This window comes from Hippocampus bargibanti, linkage group LG08, assembly GCF_051943395.1.
Source record: "Hippocampus bargibanti isolate YZ-2025 linkage group LG08, ASM5194339v1, whole genome shotgun sequence".
NCBI lineage: Eukaryota > Metazoa > Chordata > Actinopteri > Syngnathiformes > Syngnathidae > Hippocampus > Hippocampus bargibanti.
The window spans coordinates 16377261-16394202 of NC_142741.1; the positions used below are offsets into that span (position 1 = coordinate 16377261).

The 16942-nt window shown below is 42.6% G+C and overlaps 1 protein-coding gene across 2 annotated transcripts in view; it reads right to left on the minus strand.

Annotated features, from left to right (window-relative positions):
• ppp2r3b (protein phosphatase 2, regulatory subunit B'', beta) overlaps positions 1 to 16942 on the minus strand; it is a 47218-nt gene that overhangs the window by 1766 nt on the left and 28510 nt on the right. Inside the window, exons 1-12 of one of the 2 annotated variants that reach the window (XM_089002661.1) lie at positions 13585 to 14012; positions 8773 to 8958; positions 8449 to 8552; positions 6840 to 6942; positions 3600 to 3674; positions 3443 to 3529; positions 3160 to 3316; positions 3025 to 3073; positions 2677 to 2766; positions 2430 to 2605; positions 225 to 343; positions 50 to 159 (exon numbers count right to left, since the gene is read on the minus strand). In XM_089002661.1, coding sequence (XP_088858787.1) covers positions 50 to 159; positions 225 to 343; positions 2430 to 2605; positions 2677 to 2766; positions 3025 to 3073; positions 3160 to 3316; positions 3443 to 3529; positions 3600 to 3674; positions 6840 to 6942; positions 8449 to 8552; positions 8773 to 8958; positions 13585 to 13722 — 1394 coding nt within the window. In that variant the 5' untranslated portion in view covers positions 13723 to 14012. Of the gene's footprint in view, positions 1 to 49; positions 160 to 224; positions 344 to 2429; positions 2606 to 2676; positions 2767 to 3024; positions 3074 to 3159; positions 3317 to 3442; positions 3530 to 3599; positions 3675 to 6839; positions 6943 to 8448; positions 8553 to 8772; positions 8959 to 13584; positions 14013 to 16942 lie in introns of those variants that run through there. The other variant, XM_089002660.1, reaches the window with a different exon arrangement.

Sequence of the window (16942 nt, forward strand, 5' to 3'; positions counted from 1 at the left end):
TTGTGTAAGTGTAGCTCACGGTGCGTTGCGAGCAGAAAGATGATCTTACACGTCATCTTCGCAGTGATTCCCGGCAGCCTCTTCAGCCACCAGGATGTCGTACTCCTCCGCAGCGTATCGCTCCCAGTCGGTTAGTTCCTGTCCATCCATCTCCACTTCCTGTCAGACGCAGATGGTGAACGGGGCACGAGAGCGGCGTGTTATGTTGTGTGCCTCACACTCACCCTGATGACGGAGAAGGGGTCCCGCTGCTCGTGGTCCAGGTACTTCTCAATGTTGAAGAAGTTGTCAAAGAAGATGTGCGACAACTTGCACCTCTTCAGGTCCCGCAGCGTGATCTTACCTGCCGTCATCAACCATATCAGTGTCAAATTCAGAGGCTATTTGGAGTCAAATTACCCTCAGGCTAAAGGGAAGTTCAATTTAAAAGCAACTTTCCAATGTTCCTTGTTGTCCAAAGCTGCTACAGTTCATTCAACACACGCATCAGTCATCTCTATTGGTTTTGCTATTGTGATTGTGTGGTGTTGTTACCACAAGAGTTATTTGGTCAATGATTAGTTTTAGTGGAAGATTTTGAACACTTGAAGTCATTTTTATTGGTGTTTTGCATTTGACTAAAAATATCAGCCGGCGTGTTTTGGGTATTTTAGACGCTATAAAACGTTTTTCTGATCTCAGGAAACAAAAAAGTGGTGTCGGTTGTCCTTTAATGACAGAGTCTACGCAGGGAAATCCAGAACCATCACGGAACTCAAGAAAGCCATCAGGGAGGAATGAGAGCCATTACCAATTCAGTCTGTAAAATCATCATGGACAACTCCGTGCTGCGCCTCAAGAAATGCACAGAGCTAAATGTCGGACATCTAGAACATATGCTGTAGAATGGGGAAAAAAGGCCAAAGACCCGAGTGTTTTCATGTGATGTTTTGAATATAATAAACTAGTTATGACCAAAGTTTCATTTCATTCGGACAAAACACTAAGAAACAGGGCCTAATTAGAGTTGGGGCCCATTTTTTTTGGGTCACCTTGTATTATGCTGGAAAAAAAAATACGTTGATTAAGTTGTGGGTCATTTTTACCCATATGTAATAATCCACACAAAACAGTCAAATAATAGGTGACATCAGCAACAACGTTTCTAAGATGTTATAAACATACTTGAAAAGAGAGACAACATATTTTCTATCCAATTGGGATATTTTAGAACTGTTTTGAAGATAGGAAAAAGAAAGGATATCCAGTGCCTTCGTCAAGAAAAAAACGGAAACGGGAAAAATTGACCCGCAACATAATGTGAGGGTTAATTTACTAAGATTTGAGGCTGTTTACAATCATAAAAATTGATTTATCATACAGTCAAACCTTTGGGTTTCGAACGTTGCGGTTGTCAACCAATTCGGTTTTCAACCAAAAATGTCATTTTTTTATGCTTCGGTTTACAACCGAAAATTGGTTCTCAACTAAACTGAGCTCACCCCCCCTGACTAACCATTGCTTCCTCATACGTCTCTTCCTTGTGTTGTGTCTAATTGTGACCGACGCATTAGTATTGATTAATAAAGTATTTTTATTTTTTTTTAACCTAGAAGCAGACGTGTTTGGCTGAGATCTCCGCAAAATGTACGTTATTCTTGTGAAGCGTTACAATGTGAGTCAACATGTTTGTATTGTTTGTATATTGAATACATTGATTATAATGGGAAATGGTGTTTGGGTTTTTGAACAGGTTTCTGAAACGGATTATGGCCGAAAACTGAAGTTTGACAGTACTTCAGTCCAGAATGCCGCTGCTTGCCTCTTGACTGGTACTCATAAGAGGAAGCACATAACTACTCTGGAATCGATTTACGGGTTCCCTATACATTTTAGAGTTATTTTTAAGATCCTGTTATTTGCTTTCACTGGACCCACCTTAACCCTTTGAGCTCCTCTGCCTTGACGCATCTGCCCAGTGCCTCAGGTCTGCGGACACTATCAGAGGTACCAAGAAGTAAGCGGAGGCTCAGAGGAGATCGGTCCTTTTCCTTTGCTCGTGTCTCTTTTTGGAATGACCTCCCACTGAATGTTACGCAATGCCCTTCACTGCCCACCTTTAAAACTGGAGCCATAACCTAATTTATTTTTTGGCTTTTGACTCAGCATGAGGCCAGATTTTTTTGTGCTTTCGACTGTCGTTGATATTAATGTAGTGTTTATTGTTGTACGATTATTATTTTTTTTTGCTACATGTACAGCGGTGGCTGTTTTAAGTGCTCAATAAGTACAGTTGAGTTGAGAGTCGAAGGATCAGAAGGACCCTGGGCTAACTACATTTGTGTGTGCGTGCTTGTTTGCGGAAGACACAAGCTGTTGCGGACAAGTGTCAATCAAACCTGGGTGTGAGGAAGAAAAACTGAACTTTGTGCGGGCCAAGGATGACCGACCTTCAATCTGAGGCTTGACGAGGTCGAGCATCTGGCAGAGACAGTCCTCAAAAGGCAGCGGTTCGATGGCCATGCTCTCCAGCTTCTGACATTGCTCCTCATAGAAGTACTCCATCTCGTACATGCTCAGCACGCCGTCGCCATCCAGGTCCATGCACCGGAACCAGTACTCTATACTGGGAGCACAAAATCATGGTCAAGGCGGTCGCACTCGTTTTGAAATCCGACAATAGAGGTGTACACATACCTGGTGTCCGTCTTCTTGTCTTCCTCAGAGATGAGGAACCAGACAAAGTCTGCGTAGCTCAAGCGGCCTTCCTTGAACACACGTCGGTCCCTCAATGCCACAATACAGAGAGAAGTCAAGTCAATTTTTTTCTCCTGAAAATAAATATTTACCGGTACTCTCACAAAAAATAAAATAAATTCATGCGAAATGTTGTCTATGTTGTTTTTTAAATGGCAATGTCATGTGAGAATCAAGTTGATTTACCACATGAAAATATATAAGGGGACATTTTTAGTCTGAGAAAAAAAATCATATAATATATAGAACTGATGCAATACAAAAAGTATTTTTTATTTAAGTGCTTACCTTGTGACTGTTCCAGAGAATATTCTCTCAATCATCTTTTGGGATATGGCTGCGTTGGTAGCCAAAGAAACAATGAGCAGACGTCAGTATTGCAACATGACTGCTGATCGGACATCTTGCGTGTGGCGTGAGTACCCTGGTCATTGTGCTGTGCCAAGTCTTTGGGGTCGATGTACAGGTCGTGATCAGTGTCCAGCTCCCAGAACTTGCAGTAGATGACATAGAAGTGCTCGTAGGAAAAATATTCTGTCAACTGGTTCACATCGTCTTCTTGCTCAAGCAACGCCACATTCTGACAACCGCCCCCCCCCCCCCCCCAAAAAAAAAAAAAAAAAAAAAAAAAAAAAAACACACACACAAGCACACACAGAATTAGTATCCCATCAGAGGATTCAGGAAGCAGCACATGTGGACCTACCTGAAGGAAGTTACTTTTCCGGAGTTCACAACAACTGATTTTTCCATTCCACGAGCGGTTGACGGTGTAAAATATCCTTTGGATTACCTGTCAGCACAGCAACGTACGTCAACATCAAGGCAAGGAAATGCACATGCGATGTTTTACAACACTACACCGTGGTGATGTATCGGGAGTGAAAGTCTGCTGCTTCCTTCAGGAAAGCCAGGCCCGCGTGAGAATTGACCACATCCTGAAAGACAACAATAGTCAGTTCACTTCTTGATCGCATTCGCAGTGCCGCAGCATCAAAAAAGGAAACCAGTCGCAAATGATCCAAAGAAGGGCGCGAAAAATCCTACTGGACCCTCCGCACCCTACCCACCACCTTTTCCAGCTACTCCCCTCAGGCAGGCGCTACTGATCCATGCACACCAAATCCAGCAGGCATTTAAAGAGCTCCTTCCCCCAAGCCATTAACTCTCTAAACGGTAACCCAAATAGAACTGTATAGTGCCTCAAATTTTCACATTTTTCTTATGATGACACTAGTGCAGCGTGTTCTACTGGAAACAAATTCCTTGTGAGTTCTACATACTTGGCAATAAAGATGATTCTGATGAAGTTTACTTGAATTAAAGAGACTCAGAAAAAGGTTTTACAGCACTTCATGATGGTTTGAAGCCAAGGTGTCCCAACCTGAGTTTGTCTTATTTTATATGAATACATTTGTAATATCATTAGATTGTAAATCCTGGCTTTGAAGGGAAAAGCCCAAAGGAAAGAAGAAATACTGGCTTTATTTGATTCTGCCAAAATATGATGAGAAAGACTAAAGTTTACTGCGATTGGCTGGCAACCGATTGAGGGTGTCCACCGCCTAGTGCCGGAAGGGATAGGCTCCAGTACCCCCCCGCGACCCTAATGAGGAATAAGCGGTACGTAAAATGGATGGATGGACTTAAGTTTAATAATTAATCTGTGCTATACTATAAACCAAGGGTGTCAACCCCATTTTTTTGCAGTGGGCCACATTGTAGTTACGGTTTCCTCGTGGGTGCCGTTCTAAATTTGGGGAGGCCATTAGAATGTTTAACCCCCTCCACATATTACATGCAGAACGCACAACAAATTCACGAATTACTTCACAAGTTTGATTTTCATTCACAGGCCGAATAAAATGATGTGGCGGACCAGATTTGGCCCATGGGCCTTGACTTTGACACCTGTGCTATAAGCAATATCAAATGTTTTAATTTATAGGTTCGGCTTATGCTACAATAAAGAAAAAACTAATTAAAATGAAAGAGTTGCATGTCAGTAAATGGGGTAAATATCATTTTCATCCACTGGTGACCTTTCCTTTCACTTTTTTGTGTCTTTACAAGGCAGCTCTGCGTGAGCTGCCCATGACACCAATTCATTTTGTTGTTTATCTTATGCAAATATATACACTTTTGTGTACAAGCAGGGTCGCCCCGAAAGTGAAACTCCCTTAAAATATTATTTTGAAATAAATGAATACATGACAGTGACAGAACAAAAAATACAATCCAGGTGCTCCAATTAATTTTCCTCCTTGTGCCACATAAGTGCAGCTTTTTTGAATACATCTTCTGCTTTTTTTTTAATATCCTCATTCCCATGTGTTGACATAAATACTTAGGCTGCCTCTGACTCCCACAGTGAGACATTAAATCATAGCGAAACACCTAAATCAAAAGCTGGTAGGGGGGACAGGCGGAGACAGTCGCATCGACTCTGCCGCAATCGCCCTCTCATTCATCACAACAGTCAAAAGACATTCTCCCCTAGCCCAAGTACACACATTCAAGTGAGCCGGCCACCGGAATCAATTTCAAGTGTAAATAACTCCTACACACTGCGATCAAATATTCTCCAAAACAACATTCTGTGGTATTGGTTTCACATGCTCAGGTGTTTCCAAGTCCACTACATTAGGTACACCTGTCCAGCCCCACAAACACGGACACAGTCAGAGAGGAAATGATGTAGCAAAACAGGTGCAAACCCGGACCAAATTGTTGTTACCACTGTGTCATAAAATACAACAAGTGGTTCCAATCTGATAGAAATAACATTAAAAAAAAAGAAGAAAATTAACAAATGCAAGTCTGACATTTCCTTTGAGTTGTGATTTAACAGAATTATTTGAAAATGAGTGTCCCGAGAAGAAAAGATTGAAATAAGCTTAACTCATACACTGCCAGACGACGTGCAAAAATGTGCCCACTCCAGTGCCAGTTTTTTTGTTGTTGTCATTTTCACACAAATTGCCGGACCCACAGAATATTGAGATTTAGGACTACATAAATATTCAATTCAGTGTAAGAAATATTAGACTCTCTTCTTTCATCAGAAAAAAAGAGTTACAGTAAAGTCTCGTTATATCGATATCGGATATATCGATAGTCCCGGTTATATCGATACTATTTCTATGCACGCACGGAGAAAATTACATGCAAACAGGGTCGGATATATCGATAGTCCCGGTTATATCGATATTTTTTCGGACTCCCTTGAATATCGATATGAGACTTTACTGTAATTCTTACGTTAAATGGGTCTGGAGTTATCTGTGCTTGAAATGGGGGCAGCTGTAGAAAATACAATACATAAATATTGATTTATAGAGCTCTTTAATAATAGCTGAAACTGTAGCAAAGTGCTAACATGGACAAAATAGGCAAATAGGTTCCCCCTCGCAGAAGGGAAAAACATTGCCAGAGTTTAGACCAGCGCGTTATCGGCATCCCCCGCATGAAAAACCAAAAGCCGAACAAATTCGGGAATGGCGCTCCACCTCATGCTTTCCAATTCCAGAATACATTCAGGAATGGCAGTGAAGTAGATAACCAGAGATGTCCGGATGTCCTGAAACGTAGCATTAACAATATTTGAAGGGTGGAGTGTACTGTAATTTATGAAGTTTGACTTGATTCATAATCTCTAGCAACAAAATTTCAGGGAAAAAAAATTCGGCTGTTGCTGAACTTAGAAAGATTCATGGTAGTTAAAAAATGTTTACAGGGATATGCCTCCTCCGACAGACATCCAAGTAATCAAGAATGCCATATTTTAGTCATCTTTAGGATTGGTTCAAATGATTTCGATTGGGCATTTGTTACTTCAGTTAACTGTAAAAAAAAAGTGAATGATATGATTCTCAAAGTCGGATGCAAGGACCCTCTGTACTTCGGTAAAATAAATTGAGTTGTGTTGGAAAAATCAAGTGCTCTTTCCAGCCTTGGTTAAAGTAATACATTGACACCGTCAATCAAAAGTGATGACCGTGCCGGTGTTCCTAATGAAATGGCCAGCACGTGCATATGAATCAGACTTGTGTGAGCAACGCTGTGAGCCAAAGTGGCGACCGCGCGTGCGGCCTTGCCAGTACCTGCAAGAAAGGAATAAAGTCATCTTGTTCCAGGTAATTACAGCCAGGCTTGGCCAGGAGGTGCACAAATTTGGCGGCCTCGTCGTGACAGGTCTGCAGCGTTCTACACGGGGGAGGATAAGAAAGAGAGAACAGATGGCGGCAAGGTTACTCCCTCTCTCGGCTTCTTTATTTGTGTCCTATTATGAGAGGAGAACAGCTATAATAAATTCGGAAATTAGGATTCTGGATGGCTTCTAGGTAATTATTAGCGTCGAGAGCAGTGGTAGTTTAAAAAAAAAGAGAAACGTGAGCATCTGTTGTGGCCTCTCATCTAAGAACAGCTCGATTATGAGCTCAAGTCAAAGGGCGTCCTGTCCAGCTTTCGGAATGCCAAATACAAGGGCAGGCTGACTGCACTAGAGCGCACTCATACAGTATTGTGCAAAAGTCTTATATGCTTTGAGCGTTCTTGTTTTAATGATGACACCCTTCATCTTAGAACTCATCCTGCATATTGAAATTTTGTATAGGGGCGCATTTTGGTGAGGATGTGGATGAAGATGCACACATTAACAGTGCGGTAGGTTCACAGTTGGCACGCTTCAGTGCCTTTGGCATAAGTGGACGCAATATCACTTTTGCGACATCCAGCCTTTGCCGCAGCTATGTTGAAATCACCAGCATTCATTCATTCATTTTCCAAACCGCTTTATTCTCACTAGGATCACTGGGGGTGCTGGAGCCTATCACAGCAGTCTCCCTCCAAATACGACGTTCCGAATTGAAACAAAACAAAAAAAGAAAAACAACAACAACAATGGGGCCCCAAGTAAATTTAGTACTCGCGATACTATGATTCAACGAATGGTCATTTGTGAATTCACTTTCACATATTCAACACTCCACATGTAAACTACAAACAAAACAGGTTTGGTTACGTTGTACTTTTAACCAAATTTTGTAAATATTGAGCAGTTCCAGTCGGTCTGTGCTGTAAACTCCTGCCCTTAGAAATTCAGTATAAAAGTGATAGTAAGCCATACATTATTGGAAATGATAAAAAAAAAACGCTAATACAAGCGGAAATGCAGACAACTTACAGCATCTGCATGTTATGCTTTTATCAATCTGACTTTAAGCAGCGATAAAAACATGATTTGAGGATTCCTTCTGTTGGTTTGGCATACCAATAATAGCGATCGGCGGCAGCATCGTTGTTGGCTGCCAGCAGTTGAGACATACTGGATTTGAGCAAAAATGGTCTTTGTAAGATCAGTTCACAATGTTGTTTTTTTTTTTCTCGGATAAAATTTGTAGTACGCTGTACATTATTTGAAATGATAAAAAACGAAAAACGTATAAAAATACACAAGTTGTATGATTCCAGAATTGAAAATAAAAATAACGCTAACCTAACACTGCCCCGATACTTTACGGGCAACTCGGCATACGCACATTTAATAAAGTTATGTTTTTCTTGAACTGTTTTTGTTCGCAGCGTAAATGTTTAGAAGGCCGCTGCCGCTCATCATTGCTGTTTACTGACGCCAAGGAAATAACAGTTCAAACAAACGACGTTGTGCGAGCGTGTCGCTGAAATCATCCACACAAGAGGTCATTGTCTTACTTGCGCCACATGGCCACGAATTTGTGCACAGACACGAAGCCCGTCCTGTCGCCCCCGGCCGAGCAGAACAAAGGAACCTTCCAGTAGAGGGGACACTCGCAGGCCTAAGGAGACACACCTTGTTATTGTTGAGGACATTCAAAATTGTTTGAGTGCTGCAGCATAAAGTTGCTGGTGAAAATTAGCATCATTTGACAATTTCCCAGAGGAAACGTTTTCGGGTTTCCCTCAAACCGCAGAGGCGACGGGCTTGTATTTTTGGCGTGAAAGGCGTAAACGTGTAAATCATTTGACTGGGTGGCATGCAGCAAATCACTCGCTCACCTTGGCAACCTGCGCCATGTCCTCAATGGTGGCCCTTTCATTGGGGAATTGGCTGAACGTCGCCTCAATTTTGGAAATGAGGTTGTCGATGTTAATGTTCGCTTGTGGCCGACCTTGCGGGAAGTAAAACTTTGGAATGCTTTCGCTCGGCGCACGGCTGACGGGCTCTTCTGTCTTTACCTGCGCCTGATGCAAAAACAAACACACACGCACACACACACACACACACACACACACACACACACACACACACACACACACACACACACACACACACACACACACACACACACACACACACACACACACACACACACACACACACACACACACACACACACACACACACACACACACACACACACGCACGCACACACACTGTTAAACACTTGATGCTTTCACATGCTAACAGCAGTCTGAAGATCATTTGTCAAACTTCCTCGAACGAAGAACAGTTGCTCTTAACTCATTAAAAACTCAATGCAGATTGCTGTGGCCACTTTGTCAGAAACAATTATTTGTGCCAAAGCATTTTAACAATAATATTAAAAGAATAATAACAACAACAGAATTGATAATATATAGTGCCACTTAGCAGTTTTTTTGACGACGATACTAGTGCAGCATGTTCTACCGGAAACAAATTCCTTGTGTGTTCTACATACTTGGCAATAAAGATGATTCTGATTCTGATATTGTGACTGTCCCATAACACCATTCATGAAACACATTGGTATTTGTCATAAAGAAGTATAATATCTACCATCCTGTGGAACCACCTGTCATTTTTACTGTTGAAAATTTTGGACTAAGGTCTATTTTGGCCGGTGTGTTCATTTTTATTTACTTGAGGCAATGCAGTGCCTGAAAAACAGTCAGTCAGTGCTGATGAGACAACAACATCAGCTGATTTAGCTTGCGTACTCCGTGGTAACTTTTATCCGTCGACACTTTGTGCTCTCTATTTAAAGTTAATAAACAGCCAATGGGTGCTCTATTTCGATGTCTCCAAGGACAGAGAAGATTAGTCTACTGGCCAGACTGGGAGAGGAACGTCATACATGGCATTGCCATCAAGTTTCACAACATGCACCATCTCAGGTTTAATCGCTGAAATGAAGTGACATCCATCAGCATTACTGCCGTGCAGTTTTACACAATTGCAAGCACTTGGTACATTACGCAAAAGTTGAAACTAAACATCAGGCAGAATTTGTCATAGTTCTAGAACTAAAGACAGATGAGTGATATTGATGAGTGAAACCTTTATGGTCGCAAACAAGCAGAATCGCAAAGGTCAGTGAGAAATATTGAGATCAAGTAGATAATGGATTAAAAACAATATTTTTCATTCAATACAGTTAACCAAGTGATAAATGCTTAAAAATAATGGACAAAAAGGAAGTTATAGGAACAGTACTCCTGGATTTTACTACTTTTTTGGGTGTCAACGATCAGCGCATTCTCATAGCAAAGTTCAAATTTTACTATAGTATTACTTTTCCTCACTCATGTATGGCAGCGAATGGAGATAGAAGAATAAGGAATTAAATCCAAAATGGGCTTTTGGATTTTTGAAGGCAGGCAATTCTACAGACACGGTGGAAATAACAGATGGCACTCATAAAATGACAAGATGAATCACAGACTCGTGTTTTCGTGTTCCAACATTGACATGCTGATTGATACACTTTGGAATATCATAAGGCTCGTTTACACTATAAGTGCGGCAGGAATAGGCAGCATACATGTGAATCAAACCTCTGAAGATTGTCATGATCTGGTTGGCGACCAACGGGTGGCGCTGTCGGCCCCGCCTGCACCTGCACAGGTGCTGGTCGTCCCGATCAGTGGCGGACTGCCACGTTCGGATTGGCGACCAACGGGTAGCGACGTCAGCCCTGGCTGCAGCTTCGCAGGTGCTGGTCGTTTTAATCAGTGACACTTAAAAGGACTCACGGCACGACCATCCGGTGTCGGTTCATTGTTTGTTGCATGCTTTGTCTGCAATTGCATGCATTGTATGCTGTGCATGTGTTTGTTTAACTTTGGCGGACTTTTACACTTGGTTTTCTCTTGATACTTTTTTCTGTTCAGATCATTTTGATGTTTTACATTTTGTTCCTGCTGACCTTTATTTTAATACAATTTGTCAAACAACCTCCTGCTCCCTCCTGTCTGCTTTTTGGGATCCACACCCGCCATCACCACCTTGCAAACCGTGACAGAATGAACCGACCAATCATCGGATCCCGCAGGTACAACGGACCCGTCTCATTTCCACCCTGTGCCTGGCAATGCGACGTCCACGTTAGCCCACGCCTCGTCGAGTTTGAATTGCGTCACTCGACGAGCCGTAACGTCCAGGTGGCCGTCCAGGGTGACACTGGGTGTCTGGCAGTGCACGCCCACGTCCAGCCACGGTGTCGTCGTGCATGACAAATTGAGTCGCATCCACGACGAGCCGTGCAATGTCCGCGTCAACGTCAGTCCGAGACCCCACTCACCGCTGGATCCCGGAGCGGCTCAGGACTGGTCTCGTTTCCCCGGTGCCGGGCAGTTCACGCCCCCGTCGGCGCCCGGCTGAGACCTGGTCCCATACGGCCGTCCGGGGTGCCACTTTGCGCCGGGCAGTTCGACGTCCGCGTTCAGCCATGCGTCGTCGCGTGAACGTGCGAGAGGGATCGCACTCACGCCCACGACGATCCGTGCCGTGTCTTCGTCCACCCCAGGCCGAGTCCCATTCCCATCAGGCCGCCGCCCGTCGTATGCTGGTGAGGCAGCGGTTGCTGTCTCCACCATTGTTCCCTGGCAAGTGGACCTTTTGGGAGACTGTTGGGACTTCTGGAAGCAGCCCCTTGAAGGGGGGGTACTGTCATGATCTGGTTGGCGACCAACGTGTGGCGCTGTCGGCCCTGCCTGCACAGGTGCTGGTCCTCCCGATCAGTGGTGGACTGCCACATTCGGATTGGCGACCAACGGGTAGCGACGTCAGCCCTGCCTGCAGCCTCGCAGGTGCTGGTCGTTTTAACCCATTACGGACGATTGGGTCAAATTCGGTACACTAAAGATAAATGCTTATAGATCGAGAAATTTAAAGGCAGCAGTTCAAGTGCCAATTGGAACTGATGCAGCACAAGTTACATGTCCCTTTAATCAGTGACACTTAAAAGGACTCACGGCACGACCATCCGGTGTCTGTTCATTGTTTGTTGCATGCTTTGTCTGCAATTGCATGCATTGTATGCTGTGCATGTGTTTGTTTAACCTTGTCGGACTTTTACACTTGGTTTTCTCTTGATACTTTTTTTCTGTTCAGATCATTTTGATGTTTTACATTTTGTTCCTGCTGACCTTTATTTTAATAACATTTGTCAAACAACCTCCTGCTCCCTCCTGCCTGCTTTTTGGGATCCGCACCCGCCATCACCACCTTGCAAACCGTGACAAAGATGGAGGACACTGATTCGCTGTCGTGACCCCAAATGGGAAGAGCCGAAAGGAAAAGAAGACTCTGCCATGTCCCCACTCATGTCACTGTTTTGTATAAATGTCAGGAAACATACTACATTATTTGATGGGAGAATCGTGTAGGAGAGTCAATTAAAAATGATTTAAACGTGACAGCCCTATTAATGAACAGGGGCCAATTTGGCTGACTTTTCACCAGGATCCATTTTTGAGCATACACAGAACAGTAAGTGAGGTGGACATGATAACGGCTCGAACATGAAATTGACAGATCAAGTGGATACAGAAACTGGATTCTCAAGCAACATGGTTGCAAATTAAGGCAAGATACATACAGTTCTAAGTGAATACTGTATGATTGCAAACCATTATTATGGTATTGAATATATGAACAACCGAATGAGACTCTAATTGGCACAGGTGAATGTCTATGAGTACCATTCAGAAGATGTCTGTTGCTGGTCTGCAAACTCAAGAAACATGTCAACATGGTCTGAAATGTAAACTTGCTGAGGGGACACTGTGGATGATGATCTGCATGGGGATGATCCTCTGCTGTGTTCAGTGCTCCACGGTGTGCCCGTGTCTGCCATGGCTATAAAAGGACATCAACCACTTCTGCTGCCACCCATTCTACCCTCCCTCCATGCTAAACACTAGCTGATTGACTGAAGCTACACTCACTAAGCCTAATGACATTTTACACATTCATTGTGATGTAGCCTAAAGCAATGACAGAGGGGTAGGCAATACTGTGCAAAGAAACCGACAGAGTGAATGTGGTGTACACCAGATCTCACAGGGCCCAAGGAACACCTATCCTGCTGGCGAAAAAAAAACCCAAAAAACAATAAATAGTATGATGTACTTGGGAACCTTCATGAATTCCTAGGAGTCGGTGGAACACCAGGAGTCAGGGCTATTACAGTAACATAGTCGTAAATCTGGCATGAAGAACATCTGTGTTACTGCCTAACAAAGAATGATACGGTGACACGAACTGGTTTGGATGGTAGCACAGGTAGTGGATGAGACACCGTACAAGGTGAACACCATCCAATAAACATGGTGATCAGCTGATCACACAGGGGTAAAACAACACCTGTGTTCATTGGCTAACAAATGATGACAAGGTGACCAGTACTGCCAGCAAACAGCGCAAGACGAACGCTACTCCGTAAGCGTGGCTCACACTTGACGACATGGGACCAAAGGAACGACCATCCCCATTGGTTACCAAAGAACGATATGATGATCGGAACTTTGTTTTGTGGGTAGCGAGGGCAACTCCAAGAGAGAATTCAATTCCCTTGTCATGAGTCCAGTACACCCAATACAAACCTCAGCCTGTCCTTGCTGGAAGGCTTTAAGCCTTTTCTTGAAGCGCGAGGGCAGTACAAAGTCACAACCTCGGGCCAGCAGGGCTAGCTCTTTCCTCAGGTCAGGGTCCTGACGCAGAGACAGCTCCTTCATCCTCATCCTCACGAAGAACACCAAGGGGAAGGCATAAACAAATCCAGTGGGGTCCGGATAGTACTGTTGTTTTTAGAAGTTGTGCGTCTCACTGCGTTTGTCCTCTGTCAGAGTGAGAGCAGCTTAATGCAAGGCAGCAGCTGCTACTGTGACTCCCTCTCCCATTCCAGATCGGGTCGCACAATCTCAACTCTGCCCGCCGCTACATAACACACACTTGGAGTCCACAGGGGCAAAGGGAGCGCTCTTCTCAATACTGCTGGGAAGATAAGGAGTGACAGGACGTCTGTGTGTGTCTGTGCGGGGGGGCGCACTTTCTGCGCGTATGAAAATGGGAGGGCTGTGCGCCTTGGATCAGCCCTTTGCAGTTGTCATTCCTGTGCGCTCGTAGAGGATTATGCAATGAGAAGGCAACTTGTTGTGGCTCACAAATTGGGTGATGCACCATAGCAACACGATGATACAGTGCAAGGGCTCACAAGTTTAAAATTCCAGCAAACTTCGATAGAGTAAGGATATATTGAATATTTCAAACGTCAATTTCAAGCACACAACTTTACAAGCTTTTCCAGCAATGCTAAATAAGGCAGTTTCAAAACTGCATCCACAGTTAAAAATCATCTGATGCAACCCGATTACATCCATTTGTTTCTCTTTTGCAAATCTGCACTGAATCTTTTGAGTGAATTGCATTCATGGCTGCAACTGTGTACTAGTTTTACTCAAACTAAGGCAACAGAATTTCACAAATTAATATTCATGTAAAATATTTAACAACATTAATGAAATATTTATCAAAGAAAATGATACATGCACGCACACACACATTTTGTGTTTTTTTTTAAAGGCAGCAAGGCACAAACTTTTAACGCTACTTGCCATGTAAAGACCCATTATCAAGGACCGACATCCAAACAAATCACAATAGATGATCAAAGACTATCCGACACCAGTATCCATGGTTCAGCAAGCCAAAAAGTTTTATGACAGAAAAGTATCATGGCGTTTGTTAATCTATGTCCATAAAATTATTGTTTATTCATTTCTGAAATAATAATCGATGAAACATGACCTTGTTCCTCACCACTGATGTCTCAATTAAGGCTGCCGGCAATTGGGGTTAGTCTGAAGTTGTTAGCTTTCGGCTACTATCCAAGTCACCTGCTAGCTTCCTCTTTATTTACTGTAAACTACGAAAGGAAGGAAAGTATGTCTCTGATTGGTGTGTAGTAAACATGAATAGTAATCCCTCATTTATCGTGTGGGTTACATTTCAAAAAGAACCCATGATAAATGAACTCCATGAACTCGTAATCTGCATTTTTCTAATTATCACATACAATACTGTTTCAAATGAAATTAAAGATTTAACTTTTTCAATAAAGAGACAACAACCTTTGTAAAATTGTCAAACTGTTTTTTTTAATGAGACGATTGCTTTAAACCACTCACCTAATCCTGTGCTTTGTAAAAATACACATGTATGCATTTTGAAGAATTCAAAGTATCCTGGACAATTCTTCCTGCAACTATCTTTTATGAATAGGAAAAATCGTTTCAGTGACTGAATTTGTGGAAGATCATTTATAAGCAGCATCTACTATGTGTACATATACATGGCAAGACCAAGACACAAAATGAACTCCTTATGACAGCCAAGGTATAAAAACTTAGTTTCTTAAGAGAACCCGCCAAATTAGCGTGTGACACATTCATGAGACATACATCATCATCATGCATAGATCTAACTACTCTGCTTCCTACAGTAGGTTTCTCTTTGTTTTGCCATCCCCCTGCGAGCTTGGGCTGCCAGCCATTCCACATCTTATTATAGATGATGGGCGACGGTGGAGGAAGGAGGGATGGGATACGTCAAATTCAAAGAATGATGTCCGAAGTAGTCTACGCCTATTAAAAGCACCAGGCGAGCACCATTTGCGGTAGCGCTGTGGTCCACTTTGGCTCGCTAATGTCCCAAAAGTGACGGCAATTACATCAATTCTTCACAAAGTTGATGATCTAACAGCATCGCCTTCCACAAAGCCCCCAAAAGCCTGTTTGATTTAAACATGCTCACCACAGCCACGTAAACAAACTAATATTTGTTAACGTTATGTTGTGATCTTTCCTGCACCCCCACACATTATTTTTAGATGACAGGATGACAAAGACCAAAATTTTCACATATTTTTTGCACTTTATTATCCGTAGCCCAGGACACCACACGAGCTTGATAAGCTGATTGCATGATGCCGTTTTTACTTCCAAGCATCTAATTTCGTCTTTTAATGCTAATAAATTCAAGCCATCTGTGGAAAAATGTGCAAGACAACCAGCAGATCACACACAACTGTCATCTCGTATGTGTTTTTTCTGTAAGCTTGGAAGCAAAAAACATGCAAAACCTGCACCATACAGTTTCTCAGTGGACGTAATGATGCTGGATTGAATAACTAACTTTATTTCCTGGACGGGGTGGACAAAATAAATGAAGCACTACACACATAACACACCTTATCATGGTCACATCCCCAGTGAGAGGTAGTATCCAAGTCTCAAGCATTTGGGGATACATGTTCATGTGCACGGATTAATGAACAAATGTTCACATAAAGAAATAATGGAAATTAAACTAATTTGATCCAGGGTCAAATTGTTGCCGCTTTAAACCCTAACTGTGTACAATATTTTCTATACACTTAATGCTAACAATTCTTTATGTGTTCGTGTCCATTTACATTCTGTATAAAGTCTTCAGTATCAAAGTTTTGTGTGTGCTTGAATGTATTTTAGTATGTTAGAGTTGTAATACCAGTGTCTGACAACTCTGCCCGACCATAAAGTTGCCTGCCCCGTTTTTCACAACTTGAAACACAATAAGACGACTAATCACAAAAAAAATTGCAATGTACTGTATTAAGAATTGTTTTATTAAGGATGTATCTACCACAAATGCTCCCTTGCTTAATTTATCGTAAATATCTTTTGCTGATGATTTTGCTCCAGTTGGTTGTTTGTCCATACACGGTTCGTCATTTTCAACAATGCAATGTTGCGTCGTCTGCTACAAGCCATGTGGATTCTTCTTCCCACATGGCTTTTAATGTGCATTCAATTTCTAAGCGGCTTTCAATGGTCTCAAGTACACTTTACAGTCACGGGATAATGTACGTTTACATTTTGTAGCGTCATAAATGTTAGCTTCTTTTGAATCTTCTGGGGCTGA